This window comes from Hemitrygon akajei, chromosome 30, assembly GCF_048418815.1.
Source record: "Hemitrygon akajei chromosome 30, sHemAka1.3, whole genome shotgun sequence".
NCBI classification, from domain to species: Eukaryota; Metazoa; Chordata; class Chondrichthyes; order Myliobatiformes; family Dasyatidae; genus Hemitrygon; species Hemitrygon akajei.
Genome location: NC_133153.1, coordinates 36,863,764 through 36,881,420, shown reverse-complemented (window position 1 = coordinate 36,881,420; position 17,657 = coordinate 36,863,764). Strand labels below are relative to the sequence as shown.

Here is a 17,657-nt window from a genome sequence, read left to right as displayed (position 1 = left end):
CAGATGCAGTGGAGATGGAGGAATTGAGAGAAGGGGAAGGCATTTTTACAAGCGCAAGGTGGGACGAGCCATAGTCCAGGTAGAGCGATTGAGGGCAGTGTTGAGGGTGGATACAATCAGTGTGCAAAATACAACAAACTGTGCAAATACAATGAAAAAAAGAAATAATAATAATAAATAAGGAAAAAAACATCGTGAATATGAGATGAAGAGTCCTTTAAAGTGAGTCCATAGTTGTGGGAACAATTCAGTGATGGAAGAAGTGAAGTTGAGTGAAGTTATCTCCACTGGTTCAAGATTCTGATGGTTGAGAGACAATAGCTGTTCTTAAACCTGGCAGTGTGGACCCTGATGCTCCCAATAGCTTTTCCTGATGGCAACAGCACAAGAGAGCATGTCTGGGTCGTGGGAGTCCTTTAGGATGGATCCATCTTTCCTGTGACAGCGCTCCCTGTAGATGTGCTCAATGGCCTTTACATGTGATAGACTAGACCAGGGGTGTCAAACTCATTTTAGGTCACGGGCCGGATTGAGCAAAATGCAGCTTCATGTGGGCCGGATCAGTCGGACGTGTGCGAACGCAGCTTTCGTTGCCTCGTTTTTTCAGCCTGCTCTCATGTGTCTCAGTCTCTGCTATAACCACAAAGCGTTTCACTTTACAAATTCCGTTTCTTATGAAGAAGACTGCCGAGCAAGACTGCCGAATAAACACTAAAAACCCTGAAAACCTGGTACCTGAATAAACTCAGCATTAGCCATATCATACGCCATAGGCGCTTCGATTACTGGGGCCAGCTTTAATAGTAATTAGATATTATCTCGCGGGCCAAAGATAATTCCACCGCGGACCGGATTTGGCCCGCGGGCCTTGAGTTTGACATATATGGACTAGACTGTATCCACTACTTTTTATAAGATTTTCTGTTCAAGGCATTGGTGGTTTCATACCAGGCTGAGATGCAACCAGTCAATACACTCTCCAAAGTTTGTCAAAAGTTTCAGGTGTCATACTGAAACTTCACAAACTTCTAAGGAATTAGAAGCTTCCTTCATAATTGCACCTATGTGCTGGGCTCAGGACAGGTCCTCTGACATTATAACACCGAGAAGTTTAAAGTGCGAACTCTCTCCACCTCTGATCCCCTAGTGTTACAACAGTGGGATGGAAGCTATCCATGAGTCTGGTGGTACATACTATCTCATGGATCTTTAAATAGAACTATTCATGAGCATGAGCATGGATGGTGAGGCCAGGATTTATTGCCAATCAGAATTACCCTCAAGAGAGTGGCGGTGAGCTGCCTTCATGAATTACTGCAGTCCCCATGGTGAAGGCACTCCTACGGGGGGAGAATTCCAGAGTTTAGTGCTAGTGAATACTACCTCAGTTTATGATCAGTGTTGCGCAACGAGATCCTTTTATTACCTCTCTGTATATTACTAGACCTTTCCTGGTTTAAAATTACTGTGCGCGTTAAATTCTTTAATGGGTGCAATAAACTTTCGGGTGTAGTGGAACATAGAACATTACAGCACACTACAGGCCCTTCAGCCCTCAAAGTTGTGCCAATCATTTATCCTACTCTAAGATCGGTCTAGCCCTTCCCTCCCACATAACCCTCGATATTTCTCTCATCCTTGTGCCTACCTAAGACTGTGTATAATGTGTTCTGGGACCATGAGAGGTGGTCTATGATGTGCACTCCCAGGATTTTAAAGCTGCTCGCAGTCTCCACTGCTGTGCCGCCAATGTAAAGGGGTGTGTGAGTGATGCAAATTCTCCTGAAGTTGATAACCATCTCCTTTGTCTAGTTGACATTAAGGATGAGGTTATTTGCCTTGCACCAGGCCTCAAAGTCTTCCACCTCCACTCTGTAGGCTGTCTCATTGTTGTTAGGGACAGTGCCCCACCTCTGTAGTGTCCTCGGCAAAATTGATGACATGATTGCTTGGGTGTTTGGCCGTGCAGTCTTTGACAGCAACAAGCTTGGCACACATCTCTGGGGTGGAAGCATCAATGTTGAGGATTATGGGGAAGGAGGAATGGTTGTGCATCCTGACGATCTGAGGTCTGTTGGTTAGGAAGTCCAATAGCCAGTTGCACAGTGGTGTATTTAGACCAAGGACTAGGAGTTTGTTCACCAAAGTCTGTAGGACACTAGTATTGAATACTGAAATGTAATCCAGAAACAGCATTCTGACATGAGTCGCCTTGTTTTCTGGGTGTATTAAGGCCAGACGCCTGGCAGATGCTATAGCATCTGTCGAAGAGCTGTTCTGTCAGTAAGCATATTGGTGAGTATACAGTGTGGTAGAAATAGAGTTTTTGATATGTGTCATTATCAGCCATACAAAGCACTTCATGACAATTGATATCAGTGCAAATGGGTGGTAGTAATTTAGTTCTGAAGGTGTAGAGTTCTTTGGTACTGAGATAATGTGGCTGATTTGAAGCATGTGGGGACAGCTGGCTGGATGAGTGAAGTGCTGAAGACATCAGTGAGCTGGTATGCACCTTCCTCGAGTACTAGGTCTGGGATGTTGTCTGGACTGGCTGTCTTACGTAGACCTTCTCACATCCTCTGCATTACAGACAGTGACAGCTCACCAGGCAGAGGGGTAGCTTTCGTGTCCAGCATTGTTTTGGATGCCTCAAAGTGTGCATAAACTTTGTTTTGAGCATCAAGGAGGGAGGCGTCACTGGTACAGTCAACGCTGTTTTCCCTTGCGTAGTCAGTGATGCCATTGATGCCAGCCACATATACTGGGATAGTTATCAGACAGGGGTTCCTGAACTTTTTGTGTGTAGGTGGCCTTTGCCCTCTTGATGCCTAAGATAAGATTTCTCCTGGCTGCTTTGAGAGCTGTTCTGTCACCAGGTTGCCTCATTAGGCCGTACAGTGATGGTCCTTTTGAACGGTTTCTCCATTTCCAGCCGCAGTCAGAATACTAGGATTAACGTTATGGAAGCGTAGTCAGAGAAGCCAAGATGAAGGCGTGAGATGGCTTTGTAAGTACCGCGACTACTTGTATAAACACGATAGTGACCATGGTGACATATTGGTGGAATTTGGGTAGAATCTCCTGCAGGTTATCATGATTTCTGCCTTGGAAAATGTCTCTGGCTGTCCATCGATCGATGCCTCTTATCTTGTACAGGGTAAAAATGGAAGATCTTCCTTTTTGTCCTTTCCAACAATATAACCTCAACTCATCAGTCTTTGAAAAATTCTTCCCCAAAATCTCCACAAGTTTCATCATCAGTTAGTTATCTCTGACATTTCTATAGCAACTAGAGTCCAACCTATTTCCTTTCATCTCCAGTTGGTAGGCCTCTCATCTTCTCTCACAGCTAGTATCAAGTCAGAACATGAGATAAGATTACAGCTTCCCGTGAAATTGGCAGGTGACATCTTTCTGATGGGATGTCAAACCAAGGCCATGCATCAGGACTCTAGGAAAACATTCAAGGAAAAACAGGGAAACTCTCCTGGTATCCTGAACACCATTTATCTCCAAAAACACATTCCTAATTACATGTTTTGTAACTCCAAAACATTAAACTAATTAGAATATAAATAAGAGAGCCAGAAAAGCGATTCTGACTCTGCTCTTTAAGTGAGGCGCACACGTATCACATAGTAGTGTCATGATGTATGCAATTCACTTCCGGTGTAAGCCATTTTGCTTGTCTATTGTTAGTTTTCACATTGTAAATCTCAAGGGTACCCTGTCCTGTGTCACTCATCATTATCTGATTTTTCATTAACAGCATGCAGATTAGTGCTCTTCTTGAAACTGCAACTTGATTTTTAATCTTTTTCTCTTTCCTGTACTGTCCATTTGTTTTTGTAACCGCTACACTACCATACCGTAGCTAAAGTTAGAATGAGGCGTACTTAGTGGCCGACAGCACTTTTAGTGAAAACCCCAGTCACAATCCCAGCAACACATCATCACAGCCCATTCTTATTAAACAAAATAATTTTGAACTGTTGTAAAGCCATCTAACATCTCATTCTATCTCCTACCCGGCATATTCAGTGTTTATAGGCAAGAATTTCACCTAATTACACTCATCTTGGCAAACTTCAACATCAAGAGCTTGGAGCCCAAACTTGGGGTGGGGAAATGGTGAGCCAATGGGGTTCACAACGGTTCAGAATTGCATGAACTTTAAATGTACAAATTCATCTTTTACACCAAACTAATTGTCGAGATTATGACCTGATCACTGAACACAACCTAAAGACTCTACAACTCATGTTCTCAGTATTATTTATTTACTTATTTCTTTATTACTATTATATAGTTATTTTATATTTGTACAGTTTGCCTTTTTTGCACATTGGTTGTTTGTCAGTCTTTGTGTCTAGTTTTTCATTGATTCTATTGTATTTCTTTGTTCTACTGTGAATGTCTGCAAGCAAATGAATTTCAGGATAGTACATGATGACATATATGTTTTTTGATAATACATTTACATTGAACTTTGAAAAGACAAGGGGCATGTTAAAGGAGGATGAAGTATTTTGGGGGGGAAAGGCAAGTTTCCACAGCTCATGGCCACAGTATGTGGACCAATAGCTGAGTAATTAAATTTGGAGATGGTTCTTTTGAGACTTGAGGAGGCATGCTGCCTCACATCTCCCTTGTTCTGTGTTCATTCTCAACGTCCAGTGCTATCCATGTGGAGTTTGCACGTTCTCCCTGAGACCGAGCACGATTCCTCCAGGTGCTCCAGTTTCCTACCGCACCCCAATGATACAGGCTTGTTGGATGTTGTAGATGACCTTGAGTGTGCAGATTTATGGAGGATGGAAGTGGGAGGGAATGGATGGGAATGCGGAGGAATTAAAACTGGGTTAGTGTAGAATGGGTGCTTCATGGATTATCAGGACAAATCTTATTATTGCACTGGCCTGGTGACAGATAAAAGCAGAAAATTCTGGAAACACTTAGCAGATCAGGCTGTATAAGTGGACAGAAAAACAAAGTTAATATTCAGGTCAAAAATTTGCTGGGGATTTCAATCAGTTCTTGTATCAACTTCAGACTTCCAGCACCTCAAAGTTGCCATGTAAGTTGTTAAGGTGGTTAACAAGGCATATGGTGTGAGTTCATTAGTGAGTTCAAGAGATGCGAAGTAATGTTGAAGCTCTATAAAACTTTGGTTAGACCACTCTAGGGTGGTGGAGTGAAGATACTTTTCTACCAAAGGAGGTGTAAGGTGCTTCTTTCCTACGCTAGCTGGCAGGTCACCCTTGGGTAAGGTGTATCACCTGCTTAGCCCCTCTGATCAAGGTCATGTGGAGTCACGGGAGCAGGTAGTAGATGGTTGTATGAGCAGCTGGTGCATATCACAAGTCCTGGTTATGTGACCACTGACACCAGGAAATGGCAAATACAAGGGGGTATAATTTTAAATTGATTGGAGGAAAATATTGGGGGAATGTTAGAAGCACTTTTTATTTACACAGAGAGTGGTGAGTGCCAGGGATAGTGGTAGAGGGAGATGCATTGAAGACTTTTAAGAAATTCTTAGGTAGGCACATGGATAATAGAGAAATGGAGGGAAGGGTTAGATCGATCTTAGAGTAGGTTAAAATTTTGGCACAACATTGTGGGCCAAAGGGCCTATCCTGTGCTGAAATGTTCTGCATTCCATCTGAATTTTATTTTGATTTGCCAGACTTTTGCATATTGTAGATAGCCTGTGCCAATGTGAAGTCAAACATGTCCGTTACTGAAGTGCATCCTTGGCTTTGAAGATTGGAGTCTTTAACACAAGGTCTACTCAAGATGCCAAAAAGCTCAATTGCTTCATAACAGAGAAAACTGAGTTCAAATTCTTTATTAGGATATAAAATTACCCAAACATTCTGGCTCTGATTTTAACTGGCGTGGTATGACGTACACTATCGGGGCAGTGAGGAACACTTAAGCCATTTATTTCCATGTTACGGTTTGGCAAGACAACAGTTAGGACTTTCACAGGGAATGCTAGTGTCCTGGAGAGTGTTGTAGAGCAGAGGGCCACAGGAGAATATCGTCACAGCCAGATAGAGTGGCTTTTGACACACTGGCCTTCATTTGTCAGGGAATTGAGTACTGGAGTTGGGATGTTATGTTGCAGTTGCATGAAATATTGGAGAGGCTGCATTTGGAATATTTTACTTTAGTTTTATTTAGAGATGCAGCACGGTACTAGACCCTTTCGGCCCAACGAGCCTCTAGCGACCGATTAATCCTCTAAAGTGTGCGTGTAAGGAAACCAAAGCACCCGGAGAAAGCCCACACGGTCACAGGACACATGTACAAACTCCTTAAAGATGGTGGCAGAATTGAACCCGGGTCGCTAACCACTACCCCACCCCAAATTGTGTTCAATATTAACAATATTGTGTTCAGTGTTGGTCACTCTGCTAGAAAGAGTGCAGAAGAGATTTACAAGGAAGTCACCAGGACTTGAAGGACTGAGTCATGGAGAAAGGTTGAGCAGATTGGGACTTTATTTATTAGAGCAGAGGAGAACAAGAGCAGGGATGTATACAATCACAAGGGGCATAGATATGGTCAACACACAGAGTCTTTTTCCCAGGGTTGGAAAATCAATAACTAGAGGGCAGGTACATAGATAAGAAAGGTTTAAAGGGATGTGGGCAAAAGCGGGCAAATGGGACCAGCTTAGATGGGAATCGTGGTGAATCATGTTACTGTGTTGTAGGCCTCTATGACTCAATGATGCTAATGACTCACTGCCACAGCCCGATATTCACCAAGCGAGTAGGTATTCAGGGAGGATTTGAAGATGGGAAGCCTGAGGAGGAGAGGGAAGGGGTGGAGTGAGTAGCGAGAGAACAGAGGGTGGAACAGAGAGAGGGACAGATCTTGGCTAAAGTCTGGAAGGAATCAAAAAAGGAGATGTAGGCATATTTGTTAAAACGATTTCTCCTGGAGTGGTGCTGAGGTGATGCTACACAGTCAAAGTCAGTCAAAATGTATTATCAAAGTATGTTTATGCTGCCATGTGCTGTGCTTTCTTGAGATTAATTTTCTTGCAGGCATTTATACAAAAGAATGTGAAAATCTATACATAAATAAAGACTGACAAAGAAAACAATGTGTAAAAGAAGGCATGTTGTTCAAATAAAAAAAGTAAGTAATACTGAGAACATGAGTTGAAATTCTTGAAAGGGTGTCTGTAGGTTGTGGAATCAGTTCAGTGTTGAGGTGAGTGAAGTTATTCACTCTGGTTCAGGAGCCTGATGGTTGTAGGGTAATAACAGTTCCTGAACCTGATGTGTGGGACCTAAGGCTCCTGTGATACAAGAGGTACTGCAGACACTGGAAATCTAGAGCAATACAGACAGGTCAGCCCGTCAGGCATTGTTTATGGATGGGAATAAACAGTTGATGTCTCGGTCCAAAACCTTTCATCAGGACTTGGCCTGAAAAGTCGACTGTTTATTCCCTTTTATAGATGCCGCCTGACCTGCTGAGCTCCTCCAGCACATTGTGTGTCTAAGGCTCCTGCACCTCCTGTCAGATGGTAGTAGTGTGTTTGTATCTACTGCCCAAGGGTAGCATTCAGAGGTGAGGTTTTCACCCTCAGGGTGATCCTGCTGCACTAAAGAACAGAGTCTCCCACTGTTTTTCTGGTCAATAGGTACTGAATGCTGTTCATTATCGTGGGTTGTTTGTGGCAAAATGTACATTGTTACAAAGATCCTTATGTTAGATCTGCGACACATCACTGACTAATACCCATTGCAATGTAGAGAGGCCAATCACAAAATTCAAATCCAGTTTTGCCTGTGTGGGCAGCTCCAGATTTCAGCTGGTCACCATCCCTGGCACAGAAGAAATGAAAACTTACTCTTCAGGGGCGTTGTGGTGTGTAACTATGGCAACCTTGGCATTAATACCTATAGCCTCACTGTAAACAGAACAGCCTGGAAGGACCTAAATCAGTTCAAATGGGTAAGTGCAGCATCAACACACCACATAATTGGGAACCGTGATATCGTCAAAATAGAGGCACACATCTGGCCAGCTGTGGTCAGTACTGGGGGTAGATTCTGGGACAGAGCTTGGAAATGGGCTGGTTAAAGCATTTTGTATATAGTGGCATGCAGCCTAGTAACTAAATGCACCTCAGACTTCGAAATTTTACACAAAGGACTGCTCTACATTCCTATGTGTTTGTAGGAAGTTACCTAGGGGCCTGGAACCAATGTGTAAATGTTTTCAGATGTAACATATGAGTTCAGTAATTCAGAAGCTCAGGGGGAGCGTGCATGTGTTGGACATTGTTCAACAGCTGCTGGTTAGAGAGCTGAGGTGAGTACTGCTGGCACACTGGGCTCACTCACTACTCCCCCCTGCCTACACCCAGCGGATGCGCGGAGCATCCACAGGCAGCGGACAGTGTGGGGGTCTCCTGGTTTGCACTGCGTGCCTGTGGCAGTTCTCGTTCTTCACATTTCATAGCACATAGAACATAGAAGAGCACAGGAGCAGGCCATTCGGCCCACAATGTTGTGCCAAATCAGCTGAAAAGCAAATCAAAAACACCCAAACACTAATCTCTTCTACCTACACCACGTCTCTATCCCCCCATCTTCCTTACATCCAAATGTCTCTTAAAAAGCCTCTAATGTACTTGCCTTTACCACCATACCAGGCAACGCATTCCAGACATCCATGACTCTCTGAGTAAAAAACTACACCTCACATCCCCCTTGAACCTACTCCCTCTCTCTTTCAAGCATGCCCTTTGATGATGGACATTTCAACCCTGGGAAACAGGTTCTCTCTGTCCACTCTATCTATGCCTCTCATAATCTTGTAATCCTCTATCAGATTTCCCCTCAGCCTGCAGTGCTTCAGAGAAAACAACCCAAGTTTATCCAGTCTCTCATGATGAAAGAACAACCAGAATGCAAAAGACAACAAACTGTGCAAATGCAAATATAAATAAGTGGCAATAAATAACGATAACATGAAATAATGAGATTAAGAGTCCTTAAAGTGAGACCTTTGGCTATAGGAACATCTCAATGATGGAGCAAGTGAGTGTAATTATCCCCTATTATTCAAGAGCCTGATGGTTGAGGGATAGTAGCTGTTCTTGAACCTGGTCCTGATGTTTGAGGGGTATTAACTGTACCTGAACCCTGTCCTGAGGCTCTTGTACTTTCTACCTTATGGCAGCAGCAAGAAGAGAGCATGTCCTGAGTGGTGGGGATCTCTGATGATGGACACTGCTTTCATGTAGATGTGAGGACAATGTGATGAAAGTGTCTTTTCAGCAATATCTTTTCTCAGAGGGCTGGCGGAGTGTGAAATGCTTGGCTATTGGCAGCAAAAATTACTTATGTCCGTAGAGTTACAAGACATGGAGGCTGGCCCTTTGGCCCAACTCTTCTGTACTGACCAATCTACACTAATCCCACTTGCCTGCATTTGGTCCAAAGCCTTCTAAACTTTTCCGATCTTTGTACCTGTCAAAATGTCCTTTAATTGTAATTATACCTGCCTCTACCACTTCCTCTGGCAGCTCGTTCCACCATCCGCCACCCTCATTGTGAAAACCTGCTCCTCAGATCCTCTTGAAATCATTCCCCTCGTACCTATGCCCTTTGTCTTTAGACTCCCCTACCCTGGGAAAATGTCCGTGACTTCCCTATAATGATCTTATACCTGATCCTTACCTGGAACCATCGCCCCCTGTACCCCTCCCATCCATGTACAGTACTTATCCAAACTTCTCTTAAATTTTGCAGTCGAACTAGTGTTCACCACTTCCACTGGAAGCTCGTTCCATACTCACCATCAACTGAGTGAAGAAGTTCCCCTTCAGGTTCCCCCTAAATATTTTTTACCTTTCACCTTTAACCTATAGCCTCTAGTTCTAATCTCACCCAACCTCAGTGGTCATTATCATTAGGCTCTTTGTGGGGGCTTGCTATGTATGTACAGGTGGCTGCGGTGTTTCCATCATTGTGACTATGATGGCACTTAAAAGAAATGTTTCACAGTGAGTCTGCCACTATTCGGCCACAGGAGGCATGACCTCCTTGGTGGGTGGATTGTAAGCTAAGTCCAAACTTTGGCTGTTTTGACCTTTGTGACCGGAGGATGACTGGCAGTTGGGATCTGCAGGGTCAGCCTGAGGCAGAGATAACAAGAACCTAGCTAATACAGCGTACCCTGCGTGGGATTGCAACATCTCTGGGACTTCAGCACACTCTAACATTGAAGAATACTTTTACTGAACAATTTCCTTTCCTTGGAACATAGGAGACTGAGAATATCTTAAGGAGGTGTATGAAATCATTACAGCATAGAGAGTGTGAATGCACACTGTCCTTTCCCGTGGCTGGGGAATTAAAGTCAAAGTTAGCAAAGTACATATATATGTCCATACATTACCCCGAGATATTTTTTTGCAGGCATTTACAGAGAACTAAGAAATACAATAGAATAAGTGAAAAACTACACCCAAAACAGCTGATAAAAACCTGTGTGCAAAAGAAGAAAATCTGTGCAAATTCATAAACTCATAATAAATAATGTTGAGAACATGATTTGTAGCGTCCTTGACATGAATCTCAGGGTTGTACATAGTGTACGTTCATTGATAGTAAATGTTCTTTGAACTTTGAAGTTTGAAGTGAGTCCATAGGTTGTGGAATCAGTTCAGAGTTGAGGTGTGTGAAGTTATCTATGTTGGTTCAACTGCCTGATGGTTATAGGCAAATAATTGTTCCCGGTGGTGTGGGACCCAAGGTTTATTGATCATTATAAAATGCCTCTCTGCTGCTTCCCACTCACTCCTTCCTTCCTTTCCTTTCCCAACCATGATTTCCCTCTCCCAGCCGCCTTCCCACTCTCAGTCCACAATAGAGACCCATATCAGAATCAGGTTTATTATCATTCACACGTCATGAAATTTGTTTTCTTTTATGCTGTACCAGTAGAGTGCAATACATAAAATAACTACAGTCTTAGGCTAGAGTGTCTAAGGCTTTTGTAAAGTACTATATATGTTGCCACATACTACTGTACCTTAAAATTCATTTTCTTGCAGGCACTTACAGGAAAATAAAGAAATGCAATAGGAAGTATGCAAAACTATACATAAAAATACTGACAAAGAATCAATGTGTAAAAGAAGAGGTTGTGCAAAAAAATAAGAGCATGAGTTACAAAAAATTTTACAACATGAGTTGTAAAAATCAGTTATAAAAACTAGAGGGCCTAGGGTTAAGTTGAGAGGACAGAGATTTAATATACACCTGAGAGGCAACTTTTTATTTTTACAGAATGAACTGGCAAAGGAAGTGGTTGAAGCAGGCACATTAACAACGTTTCAAAGATTCTAAGTACATATATTATCAAAGAATGTATAAACTATATAACCTTGAGACTTGTTTGCTCATAGGTAGCCACAAAGCAAGAAACCCAAGAGAATAAAAGTAAAAGAATAAAAATAAAGATAAAAGACCAACACTCGATGTGCAAGAGAAAGAAAAAGAAGCACAAATCATGCAAACAGTTGAAACAAACAACAACATTCTGAACCAAAATTAAGTCCTCAGATCCGAACCCTGGAGCAGCCTGGAGTAGAGCCAAAGCCTTGCTTATCAGTTCATCATTATAGCAGGCATGGAGCACGGCAGCCGGGCAGTCTTCATAGCCTCAACACCATGGAGAGAGGAGTGAACATCGCGGAGAACACGTGGACAGGTACATGGATAGAAAAGGTTTGGAGGGATATGGCACAAATATAGCCAACTGCACAGAGTTCAAGGCAGGTATGTTCCAGTCAGCAGGAAGACAAGGACTGTAAGGTAATAGAACCTTACAGGAGGGATGTGATAAATTTTGTCAAGAAGGAAAAGGTAAAGTATGTAAAGCTTTGGAAGGTAGAGTCAAACAGAGCTCATGAGAAGCCAGAAAAGAATGCAAGAAGGGAATTTGGAAAGCCAGGAGGGGCTATGAAAAGTCATTGGCGAGAAGGATTAAAGAGAATCCCAAGGCATTCTATACATACATCAAGTGCAAGAGGATAATGACGGAGAGGGTAGGACGTCTCATGAATAAAGGGTGGGGGGGGAGATTTGCTTGGATGTGGAAAATTTCGATGATGTTCTAAATGAGTATTTTACATCAGTATTTGCTAAAGAGAAGGATGTAGATGCCAGGGAGATCAGTGTCAAGCATATTAATACCAATTATCTTCCAATAAGATCATGGATTAAGTTATCAATCCATTATCACATCACTGTTTGTTGTGACCTATTCTACACAAAATGATTGGATTTATTAAACACCATTGAGGATGATAAGTCCCCAGGGTCTGATGTGATATGGCACAGATTATTGAGCGAGACAAGAGAAGAGATTGCTGGGATCTTGACCAATACCTTTTGTCCTCTCTAGCCATAGGCAAGGTCCCAGGAAACTGCCAGGTAGCTAATGTTTTTCTATCATTCAAGAAGGGAACCAGGGACTATCTTGACTCTCACATCAGTGGTAGGAAAGTTACTGGAGAAAATTCTTAGGGACAGGATTCATGAGTATTTGGAAAACCGTGGCCTGATTAGGGAAGCCAGCATGGCTTTGTATGGGGCAAGTCGAGTCTTACTAACTTGATTGAGTTCTTTGGCAAGTGAAAAGGGTGATTGATGAAGGTAGAGTTGTGGATGTTGTCTACATGGATTTGTAAACCATCCCTCATGAGAGGCTCATCCAGATAATTAAGATGCATGGGAACCATCATGAATTGGCTGTTTGAAATCAGAACTGGCTTGTCCTTAGAAGTCAGTGAGTAGTGGTTGAAGGGACTTATTCTAGCTGGAGATCTGTGATTAGTGATGTTCCAAAGGGATCTATACTAGGACCACTGCTGTTTGTGATGTATATAAATGACCTGGATGAAAATGTAGATGGGTGGGTTAGTAAGTTTGCAGATGATACAAAGATTGGTGGTGTGGTGGATGGTGTAGATGACTGGCAAAGACGACAGCAGGTTACAGATCGTGTGCAGATATGGATGGAGAAATGGCAGATGGAGTTTAACCCGGCCAAATGTGAAGTGTTACACATTGGTAGGTCAAATGTAAAGAGTCAGTACACTGTTTAGGGCAAAACCCTTTTAACATGTTGATGTACAGAGGGATCCTGGGGGTCCAAGCTCATAGTTCCCTGAAAGTAGGTACGCAGGTTGATAGGGTAGTTAGGAGGGCATATTGCATGCTTGCCTTCAGGAAGTGACGTTGCAACTTTGTAAAACTCTGGTTAAGCTGCATCTGGAATATTGGCATACTGTTCTGGTCGCCCATCATAGGAAGGATGTTGAGGCTTTGGAGGGAGGGTGGAGCAGAGGTTTACCAGGATGCTGCCTGGATTGGAGGGTTTGAGGTTAGACAAACTTGGGTTGTTTTCTCTGAAGTGGCAGAGGCTGAGGAGAGATCTGATCAAGGTTTATATGTCTGGATGTCTGGAATGCTCTGCCTGGGGTGGTGGTAGAGGCAGAAATGTTAGGGACTTTTAAGAGATGTTTAGATAGACACATTAATGTGAGGAAAGTAAAAGGATATAGACATTGTGTAGATGGAATGTCTAGTTGGCCATTTGATTACTAATTTAATCAGTTCAGCACAACATTGTGGGCCGAAGGGCCTGTTCCTGTGTTGTACTATTCTGCGTTCTATCGTTGTTCTATATGGTACTAACTTAGATGGACATCTTGGCTGGAACAGGTGAATTGGGCAGAAGGTCCTGTTTCTAAGCTATGTGACTCCATGACTCTCGAGTATATTTCAGTGTGGTCTGCTGCGTGGAGTCCAATAGCAGAACAGAGTTTATGTGTTTCCCCAATACTCGTGCTGGAGATTTAGCTCTTGGATTCTGCTCCATTATAAGACCCAACACAAGATCCACAACCCCATTGATTTCCACGGGAAATACAGGACTGCAGGGAACAAAGGCAAGCGGGAAAGAAAAGCTTGGCTTGGCTTCATGTTTACAATAAACTATGTATTTTAAAGTGTCATTTAAAGCACCAGGCAAAGTTTAACGTTTGGCAACGCTGGAATGGGGCTATGCTAACTGTCAAAGAGTTTCAGGGATATTTTGAGGTGGGGCTGCTTCAATGTTTCTGTTAACACTAATGACCTGGGGCTGTTCAGATACTTCCACCCAGTGAGGTAAGGTATCCACACCTACAGTACTGTATAAGAGTCTTGCGCGCGTGCGCATACACACACACACACACACACACACACACACACACACACACACACACACACACACACACACACACACACACACACACACACACACACACACACACACACACACACACACACACACACACACACACACACACACACTCACTCTATATATAGCTGGGGTGCCTAAGACTTTTGGAACACAGAGCGGCAGAGTGGAGAGCGTGTTTGTAAGTCTGGCGGGATCAAAGGATGCTGGGAATGATGAGGGTGAAGTGCCGTAGGAGGGGTGTGGGACAGGTGGTAGAGAAGGAGTGCCAAGTGGGGAGGGGGTGGGGTGAGGGGGTGGTGCAGACACAGGCACTCCCTGCCCTGAGACACCAGGATAGGTCATTTGATTCCAAACAACTGGTTTATTGATCATGACAGAATGTCTCTCTGGTGCTTCCCACTCCCTCCCCACTCCCTTTCACTTTTCCCACCATGATTCCCCTCTCCCTGCCCCCTTCCCACTCTCAGTCCACCATAGAGACCCATATCAGAATCAGGTTTATCATCACTTATCATGTCGTGCTGTAGCAGTGCAGTGCAATACATAAAATTACTACAGTACCACGCAGAAGACTTAGGCACCATAGCTATATACACGTGCCGAATCCTTTTGCACTGTACTGCAGATCAGGATGGTTCTTGTGTAGGTGAACAGGAAGGGGTGAGCTCTCAGCCTATAAGTGGTGATCCCATACCGTTGTCTTCCCTAACCACAGCGACTTCTCAATTACTTCTGATCACAACCCGGACACTAGAATTCGGTTTCATCAACCAAAGACTTCATTTGTGGCTCAGAGAGTGACAATCTTGCCTTTGAGTCTAAGTAATGTCAAAGGCAAACACAAGAACTCAGCCGTCTATTGCAATTCAGAAGCGAGAGAGTGCTGCCTTGTCAGAGATACCGTTCTGCATGCATTAAACTGAAATTAAACAAGTAGAACTCTGAAGAAGATCAGCAGTGTTTTGTTGGTGACTTGGCCAATAATTAATTTTTTAGTTCACGTTGATCAATTATCTTCCAATAATATGATTGATTAAGTTATCAATCCATTATTACACAAAATGATTGTGAAGCTTTCTACATAGCAACAATGACATCACTTCAAATGTTATCCTTTAGCAGCAAAATATTTTGCAATTTCTCCAAATTCACTCTATAAATACAAGCCTTATTTTTCTGTTTTATCAAAAAGAATATAACTAGTGTTCAGCCAGTGAGTTTCACACACTGTTTATGTAGCAACAGGAAACCTGAATAAAAATATAACAGTGGTGGTTTTATGAGTCAAGATCAGTTTGAAATCCAAACTCAAAAATGAAGGGACTGTTGCTTTAAAGAGGTCCAACCAAACCCTACATTATATCAACACAATCCAGCCTCTTTGAAGCGTCTTCCAGTAGCCACATATGCAAATCCCTGCAAAGTGACAGGAGACACACCACATCTTCTGGTGTTCCTTGCTAACATCATGAGTTAATTTGTTGAAGTTAATTCCTACAACACTTCAAGGTTGCTAAATAAACAGAGTATTGTCAAGAGATAAATACAGAGAAAGGGAGAGACAGACAGGCAGACAGACAGACACACACACACACACACACACACACACACACACAAATGCAAAGTTTCACATTATATAACTTCAGAGACCTCCTACTTGTTGATTTATACTTTTTCTTCATTTCCTCTTCAATGTGTAACTTGGCTGAATTATTAAGTTCCCCTATAGGAAACCGAGTTAATCAGAACCTTGCATCTCTCTCTCTCTCTCTCTCTCTCTCTCTCTCTCTCTCTCTGTCTGTCTGTCTGCCTGTCTGTCTCTGTCTCTCTACTCTCTCTATCTCCGTCTCTGTCCCTTTCTCACTCTCTTCCTCCCTCTCTCTTTCTCTCACATATATATTTATCCACTAGCAAGTTCCTCCCATCATAGAGCAACACACACAAAATGCTGGAGGAACTCAGCAGGTCAGACAGCATCTAGCCATAGGTCCCATTCCTCAGTGATCTACCATTAATAAAACAGTGGCTTTGCAGAGAGACTGTCCCCGTCTCTCCACCAAGCAAACCTTCCCACAACTTCTCCCAGTTACTCACCTGCCAGCAGAGTGAAGAGCCATCCAACAAAGGTACATCTGTATAGATCCATGTGTGCAGAAATACTCACAGTACAGAAGTCTGTGTTACTGCTCTGGTCACTGATCTATATTTCATGAGACTTCTTTTTCCCTCCCTCTCCCTCTCTCTCTCTCTCTTTCTCTCTCTCTCTCTTTCTCTCTCTCTCTCACATCCACTCTCCCACCTTCAAGCCACTGTCACAGAAGGCAGAAGGAGGCAGGAAGATCTCCTGGATTAAGAAGTCTGGAGCCTGCCAGACATACGTTTCCTCCTCTCACCCGGCCTTCCCACATCCAACGGGAGCTTGGTGCCTGCATTCATCAGCCAGAGGCAGGGACTAACAGGGAATGCAACAAGCACTTTCTGCCTGCCTGTGATGTCAAAGAAATGAAGAGGAGGGGAAACCAGGCATTGCACTTACTTTCTGAAGGGATTAACTTCATTCCCTGTATTCTATCTCAGAGTCACTCTCTAACGTTGCCATTTGGAGGAAATCATTAAAGCAGAAAGGAAGTAATAAACATTGGCTATAAGTTGTTAAAAGCACACAGTCCTCAAACGCCAACACATTAGCATTATTGTACTGACAAAACTGGACTGAGAAATGATCCCTTCAAAAAATGTGCAGTAAATGTGAATTTCCAAAAGGGCCACTTTCTTACTTCGATGGAAAATGTGATTTTACACAGTTCAGAACTTCTGAAGTGTTTTCTTGTTAACAAAGCCCCTTTGCATGTAGACTAATGTTCCACAGTAAGTGCCTAGAAACAATGTGATAATGATCCAGCAATCTGTTTTAGTGACCATTTGATAGGATTTGCCAGGACGCTCCGCAGAGTTCCAAGATAGTCCCATGGGATCTCTGCTGAGCAGACGGGAACAACTCGCCTGAAGGATACAGCTCTCCAAGAATCACAGTAGATTTACACCACAGTGGGAGGACATTCTGCCCATTGTGTTTGTGCTGGTCAGAGGAGAACTACCTCGCCTAAACCCACCCGTCTCACTGACTGGGTCTATAGCCCCACAGGTGCGGGCAAGGACAGGCGCAAAGTACAGGTGCGGACAGACAGTACAGCACCCATCGGACTCTGCAATTCAGACCTTAGCCTAGGTTTCGATTTAAGTTCTGGGTGGTTCTGAAATCCATTACCTTGTCACACGTGTAAAATTGCTACCAATTGGACCAGACTAGACACCTAATGTCGGAGGAGCAAGTGAAGTATTCACACAGGAGTACTGCAAAG

The 17,657-nt window shown here is 43.2% G+C and overlaps 1 protein-coding gene across 1 annotated transcript in view; it reads right to left on the bottom strand.

Annotated features, from left to right (window-relative positions):
- itga11a (integrin, alpha 11a) overlaps positions 1 to 16,841 on the bottom strand; it is a 195,205-nt gene extending 178,364 nt beyond the window's left edge. The window contains exon 1 of the mRNA XM_073032614.1: positions 16,390 to 16,841. Coding sequence (XP_072888715.1) covers positions 16,390 to 16,441 — 52 coding nt within the window. The 5' untranslated portion in view covers positions 16,442 to 16,841. The remainder of the gene's footprint in view (positions 1 to 16,389) is intronic.
- Between the last annotated feature and the right edge of the window lie 816 nt (positions 16,842 to 17,657).